This window comes from Myotis davidii, unplaced genomic scaffold (assembly GCF_000327345.1).
Source record: "Myotis davidii unplaced genomic scaffold, ASM32734v1 scaffold313, whole genome shotgun sequence".
NCBI classification, from domain to species: Eukaryota; Metazoa; Chordata; class Mammalia; order Chiroptera; family Vespertilionidae; genus Myotis; species Myotis davidii.
Window position 1 is genome coordinate 1182529 of NW_006286275.1, and position 7316 is coordinate 1189844.

At 42.3% G+C, this 7316-nt stretch overlaps 1 protein-coding gene across 1 annotated transcript in view; it reads left to right on the forward strand.

The window, feature by feature from the left end:
* The first annotated feature begins 421 nt into the window (after positions 1-421).
* Positions 422-7316, forward strand: part of HCRTR2 (hypocretin receptor 2) — a 98785-nt gene continuing 91890 nt past the window's right edge. Inside the window, exon 1 of the mRNA XM_006757744.2 lies at positions 422-830. Coding sequence (XP_006757807.1) covers positions 608-830 — 223 coding nt within the window. The 5' untranslated portion in view covers positions 422-607. The remainder of the gene's footprint in view (positions 831-7316) is intronic.

Here is a 7316-nt window from a genome sequence, read left to right on the forward strand (position 1 = left end):
TTTGCCTGAGATGACTTTTGCCGAGTCCTGCCGGAGGAACACAGCGACTCCTCCTCATGCCCTTTAGGTTGGCATCCCAGAGACAAAGGCGCCCATACCTCCCGAGCTCACCCTGCCCTGACGTGCTCGCCATGTGCACAGACCTACGCACGTATGGTTCAGAGAGACTGCAGGTGAGACATGGAGAGGGAAACGGGAAGTAGGAAAGACGGGAGATGGGACCCACAGAGCGAGACACAGGTTAAAACCATCCTCGTTACTTTCTCCCCTCCCACTCCAGCCCTCCGTCCGCGCGGGAGGAGCTGCGGGCTGCGGGCTCAGTGCTGGAATGAGGAGTCAGTGAGCCCGGCCGCGCCGAGGGAGCGTCTCCTCCCGGTGTCACTGCTGCAGCCTCCAGGGCCGGGGCCGAGGTCCTCCCCGGCGCCGCCGAAGTTGCGGGGCACAGGACTCCGGGGGAGGCATTGGCTCCTGAACTTTTCACGTCATTTGCCGCTCGGAGCCCCTTGTCGCCGCTCGGCGCAGCCGTTCCCACCGCGCGTCCCCGGTGCACATGGGGCAGGGCGAGAGCCGCTTGCAGCGCTGAGCCGAACCGGACCCGAGCCCCGTGATGTCCGGCACCAAACTGGAGGGCTCACCCCCGTGTCGCAACTGGTCATCCGCCTCGGAGCTGAATGAAACTCAAGAGCCCTTCCTGAGCCCCACCGACTATGACGACGAGGAATTCCTGCGGTACCTGTGGAGGGAATACCTCCACCCGAAAGAATACGAGTGGGTCCTGATCGCGGGCTACATCATCGTGTTCGTGGTGGCTCTCATCGGGAACATCCTGGGTGAGTCCTGTCCCCGGCGGCCCTCCAGAGGGCTGTCACGTACCCTTCGCCCCGGGCTGCAAAAGCTCGGAGACCCCTCCCTCCCCCTGGGATGCAAACAAAGAGGTCCCTGCCCTCCGGGTGGGGTTTTCTATTAAAAAAAAAAGTTTTCTGATTTTCGGAACCAGGACCGAGCCTTGAAATAGGGATTCTTTTTTTGTTTTGTTTTGGGGGTTTTTTCTGCAGAGAGAAGCGGGGGAACCGCGTTTCTCTTGCGAGCACCTGGGTTACAAGTGCCAGCGGAGGGGCAGAGGGCCACGCCAGGTGGATTGCGGGAGTGGGGACATTAGCCATCCTTTTGTGTGGCGTGGCTGGCGGTTTCAGGGTCTGTGGGGAGAAGTAGAGCTGGCAGAATGAAAAGCTGTTGCCCACAAGGAGCCCCTTCTTGCTTCGGCTTTTGAAGTCACTAAGGATTTGTGGGCGAGGTGGAGTGCCCCTTGGCGAGGAGGCTAGGCTCTGTCTGGAGGGGCGCATGAAAGGGCAGGGAGTGGAGACCCAGGCGAAGCAGCGAGGTGCACTCAGGCACTGAGGGCTTAATTATAGAGGAGCCATGCTGGGAGCAAGCAAGAAGGAGGGGCACCTGAGAAAAGTGCCAAAGAGATCCCAATCATCCATCCATTCATTCATCATTCATTCATTCATACACTCAACCAATATCTCCTCCCCCAACATGCTTGTTGCCACGTTTCAGAAAGATTTGTAACTGGTTGTTTTGTGTGTGTGTGTGTGTGTGTGTGTTTCCCCAAAAACAAGATCGATTTTAATGCTAGGCTTATCTCTATTTGTCCCTGTCCAGATTTGCATGCAAAACCAGCCCCTTCTCCACCTCTGCACAATTTCTGAGGGTTGGGGAGTGGGCGTAATGGTGATATGATGGCTGTGGTGGTGGAGTTGATTAGAGCAGCTGGGGAATGCACTTAAAAAGAGCTTTAGGAGGGCCTTGAGGACTTAACATGAATTGTGAATGGACCGAACATGTGCCTTGATGAATGGAGAGTGGGAGGCAGCTCATATGTAGAGGGCAGTGTGGAGGGAATCTCTGTTGAAAAGAACAGGAGGAGAGCGGGGAGGCTGGGTGAAGATGCTCTCCCGGTGACGGTTATGGAAAGGGAAGAAGAGGAGTGATGTGAAATAGGCTGGGAGGCTTTGAAGTCCAAAGCAACTAGTCTGTAGCTTCAGTGTGGGGTGGTGAGGAACTTACCAGGCTTTCAGCATCCAGCTCAGTCTTACCTGCTCTCTCCAAGTGCGCCAGGCTGCGCAGGAGGCACTCACAGTAGCAGGTAGTGAGAGTCATTGGCAGTATATGACTGAGAGGTGTTCTGGAGAAAGTTGGTAGACCTAGTATTTGGTAAGAGAAATAAGACTCCTCTGAGAACTTTAGTTTGCTCTTCCTGTATTATTTTAGACTTTTTTTTCTTTTGTTGGTTTTTAAAAATATAAACATAAGGGAATCTTTTGGGGATGCCAACAAGGTGGATGAAGGTGCAGATGCACATGATTAGGGCCCTTTGTTATAAGGACACATCTGTTAATAACAATGCCTTTCTTGTTTTCCTTCTTCTTGTGTCCATCCTTAGTGTTACAACTATTCAGACACATGGCCACCACTATAGCAACACTGCACTGCATTATGCCAACACTTAATATAAGTCAATAATCCCAATTGAAAATCTGTTGAGGACCTAATGTGTGCCAGACCCCTTCATATACACTCTCTCACTTAAACCTCAAAGTAGCCTATATTTGACATAAGAATTTTGACTTAGAGAAATGAAATTACTCATTAAGGAACATGCTGCAGATTCAATTCCATTTTTTTTTCTGACCTCATATCCAGAATGCTTCAAGAATGTTCCACTCTAGATCAATCTAGAAAGCATATAGAGAATGAAATTTTTACTCCTGATTGTCTGCAAGTCGATTAAATATACTTCCTGTTCTCTTCTACACCTATGTCCAATGCTAGTAAATTACCACACGGGGTTAATTCTATTATTCTATTATTCTCTCCAACAAAAACCTATCCATAGGGAAATGCTATTGCATTGCAGTAAAATTTTGACATGTCTTGAAGGGATAGCTACAAATCATATTTCCCCTCTCTAATTTTATTTCAGGCTTAATCTCTGTGATAAAATTTGCTCTTCTTTGCTGTTATTTCATCCTGACTTTGCACAGACCTCTGATGCATCCTCTTTATATCCTAATTGAATAGTTTAGGGACACATGCTTGCTAATCTGGGGAATGTTTTAATCTCAAGAAGTAAGATAACTTGTTTCATTACCTAAGGAAGAGAGTACTGTCCATAGCTCCAAGTGCTGAAATGGCCATTTCCATTTAGCTTACAATGAAAGCTTTAATCAAAGCCCTCTGCTTTCACAATACTGACAGCTATTTTGTTCAGCACTGAATGACACTGAAATCCTCTCTGGCTGAACTGAAATTCATTCTTTACTGACATATTCTGAAAGTTGATGCGGTTAAGTTTGACATTTAAACAAATGAGCAGTGTCATTACTCACAGACAACTTCCTGCTCTTTGATGTCACTGTCAAATTTGCAAAACAGATTAGATTGAGAACTGCTTTTTTGCTCCTCTGGTATAAGTAATTTTATTCAGAGATTGGCAGGACAAAAAAAATCATATTATTCTTCAAGATAAAGAGGCAACCTTAGGTTTGAAGGTGAAATACCACAATGTAGGTAGCAAATTTAATCACTGACCCTTTAAGTCCATTCACCATTTGCACTTGCATGTAACTGACTACTTGGAAAATATCAACCTTGTTGAACTTACAAATATAATGTACCAGTTAGAAGGCATTTTGACCACAATGCCCTTTTGTGAAGTGATGTAACAGGATGATAAAGTCTTCATCATCCCCACCTTATTTTCTTTAGTCCACAGTTCCTCTCTCATTATATGCCCTCTCCACTATCAGGTGATACTTTCCAGAGATGGAAAGCAGTTTCCCGGGAAAAAATGTGACAAATTCATAAAAAAATAAGGCAAATATTACTATTCATGGAATTTCATAAGTATAATCATTCTAATATAAGGCACACGCATTTCATTATGTAATTTAAGTCCTAGGGGTGAAGGTGGGACAGTGTTCTTTTTGAAAGCAGTGTTTGCCAGCATTAAATTATGCCCCATAAAACCTATTCCTGTGTATATCTTGTACTATAGCCAATTATTTGACTAGTACATTTTGCGCAATATTATGTTTTTTAAAATTATGTATTTTGGGGGAGAGGGCTCTTGGGGACAACTCAAAGGAAACTCTTTAATGTAATTCCTACATGTTATCTTTGTAGTTGAAACTGAGAGATGTGTGTTCTAGTCAGTTTAAACATTCAACATTAGGAGGAAGTAAGCAATTCCCTGCCTTTCTTCTGCATTTAAAGATATCCTTTTTTTTTTTTTTACCTGGATTGTGTCTATTTTCCTGTTGGTGTTGCCATATGAAAAATAAGGAGAACGTTCAACAAATGACATGACAAGAAGCTGTGTTTCTTGCTTCTTGTGTGACCATTAACAAGTTATTACTAGAAAGCTCTCCAAGTCTGGTTTTTCCAATTGAAAATTAAGGGTGGTAATGCCTGACTTATAGAAAGCTGATGAGGATATAATATATAGATATAGAATATACATATATATTCATCAACACATAGTGAACACTAAATGCCAAGTTCTATCCCTTCATTTCCATTGTTGAAGTCCCTCCCCAGTGTGGTTCGCAGCTGTCTTCTGACTCCATGGCCAGTCTGTAGTGCTGTAGCTCTGAATGGCCTCTGCTCTAGCCTTCTTTTGAACTGAGTATTTTACTGGAAGTTATTAGTAAAATAGATCTGGCCTTTTTCTCAGTTGAGAATTTTGCTATCAGCTATTCATAAAATGGAGTTGGTACATGTTACTCTCCTTTTCCATCCCAGCTCTACCCACCCATCCCTTAACAGGTGCTTAGTGCCTTTATACTGAGTGATTTGCATTGCCTTCCCACCTCTCTGTGAAAGTCATTCCTATCATGATAATTTTCCCACTCTCTTTCATGGTTTCAATTTGCCTGCACTGGGTCCATTCACAGAATTTTAAAATTGTTAGCTGGTTGGTTAATCACTGTTAATGTTTTAAATAGAACCCATGTACACACAGACACACACACACAAACACACACACACAAAAAATATGGCAATAGTATGTTGATTTAACTGAGTTAAAGCACACTGCTCATTAAGGGTTTACCCAGTAGCAGGTAAGCTAATTGGGTGGGTGGGATGGGAAGAATATCTGTCATAGGGTTGCTTCTTACAAAGCCAATCTAATGTCCCAGATGTGGAAATGGCAGAGTTACAAGTTCTCACTATCCCTCAGACTAAGAGACATTTCTCTGATTCTTCTTCTGATGCCCACTTCAGCTCTGTGGGTGTGCGTAGCCCAGCCTTTCCTCCACAGGAAGCAGAAAGAGGTTAGAGATAATGCCTTATTCATCTCCTCCAGGCCTCCATAGAAGTCATGACTAGTGACTGTAAAAGGTAATATTAATATGGTCATTAAGCTTTGAACGTGTATGTTTTTAGAATGCAAAATGCACCCTGACATATCCCACATCCTTAGTGCTGTTGGCTCCATTAAATAATGGCTCACTAGTAAGGTTCAGTCAATGTCATGTGATGGACGAAGCTGAGGGTATTCTAGTTCCTTTCCTCACTGCAAAGAGAAAGGAAGAATATTTATTGTGCACTATATGCCAGGCTCCACAATGAATGTATTTCATTGATGCCTCATAACAAGCTTTTACTGAGGAATTTAATAGCTTTGTTTTATAAATGAGATAAATAAAATTCAAAAAGCTATTTTAATGTGTTCCAAAGTTTAGTCCTACAGTAAGTAGCAGCATTAGGTTGCAAATAAGGATCTATCAGGTTCCATGGCTCACTTGTGTTCCATTACTTCATCCTGTCTCTCTCCTTTGCTTCTAATTCTGATTAAGAAACACAGAAGAAAGGAGAGTGGAAATGATACTTAGGTGTGCCCTCTAGACAATTTACAGAGTTGTTCTGGCATGTTGCCATGGCATTTCTCTGACAGACTATAGCTGTGAGCTCATCTGATAAGCTAATCAAGGTCAGGCTACAGTTACTTCACAAGAGAAAAATTCAAGGTAAAATAGGTGCTGCCAAAAATACTTTTGCCTGATCAGGGGGTGATTCATTGGATACAGGTTAGGTAATTGTGGCCTAACCTGTATCCAATGTATTGTTTTGTTATTGAAGGTGCTGGGTTTAAGCATAAGTTAAGACTGAGGTTCTATCATTCAATATCTCACATGACCTAAAGATCTTTCCTTTCTTTTTAAATTTTCAAACCTACACATGCATTTTATTTTATTTATTCATCCTATAATTAATGTTAACTTTAAAATTATAATTCATTTTGATTTAACTGAATAGGTCAATCTTTATATGTTCCTAGACCATAATGGTGTTACATATGTCCAAAGAGGCATAATCCATTACACCGGATATGAAATGACCTTTAGACATTAACAATAGAACATTTTGAGGTGAAATACATGACATATATGAACAGTATTTTAATAGATGACTCATAGGACTGAATTTGTTAATTTTACCTTTGTTCTCAAAGAGAGATGATTCCTTAACCAAGTAAATAGATTTCATACATATTTAAAATATTTATTGCCAGTAGAACTGTTTTCTAATAAACAATAACAAAAAACTGTTTAGAATAAATATGTACTTTATTCTTTAAAATATTTTGGATTATTAACATTAAGTCTTTTCCAATAATTTGCTTTCAATATGAAATAGATATAAATGATGTTTAATATTTATATAGTATTTCACTCTTTAGAAGACATTGTTACTTATCTCATTTACTCTACACAACAAATGTATTGAGTAGGCCTTATTTAGTGGGGGGAAGAAATCAAGTACTTGAAGTGATTTAAAATCACCTTAAAAGAAAAGTTTGAGTACATGGAAATACCAAGGGGTTTTGTGTCACCTTGGGAAAGTTTGCCATCCTATCTAATAAAAGAGAAACATGGTAATTAGCATACATCTGCTACCCTTCCCATTGGCTAATCAGTGAGATATGCAAATTAACTGCTAGCAAAGATGGCGGCCGGCAGCCAGGCAGCTTAAAGCTAACATGAGGTTTGCTTGCTTCAGTGATGGAGGAAACCAACATTCCCCACCTGCAAGCCGCTGAGCTGCAACTCTAAGCAACTATGTAACAAATATAGAAGCTAAACAAAACCCCAGAAACCTGCTTTAGTCTGCCGGGCTTCAGCCAGCAGGATCGCAACATTGTAAGCAAAGACCAGAAACCTACTTTCAGCAGCGGAGGCCTAAGAGCTGGAGCCAAGCCTCAAAGCTAAAGCTGGCCCAGAATAAAAAAAAAGAAAAGAAAAAGAAAA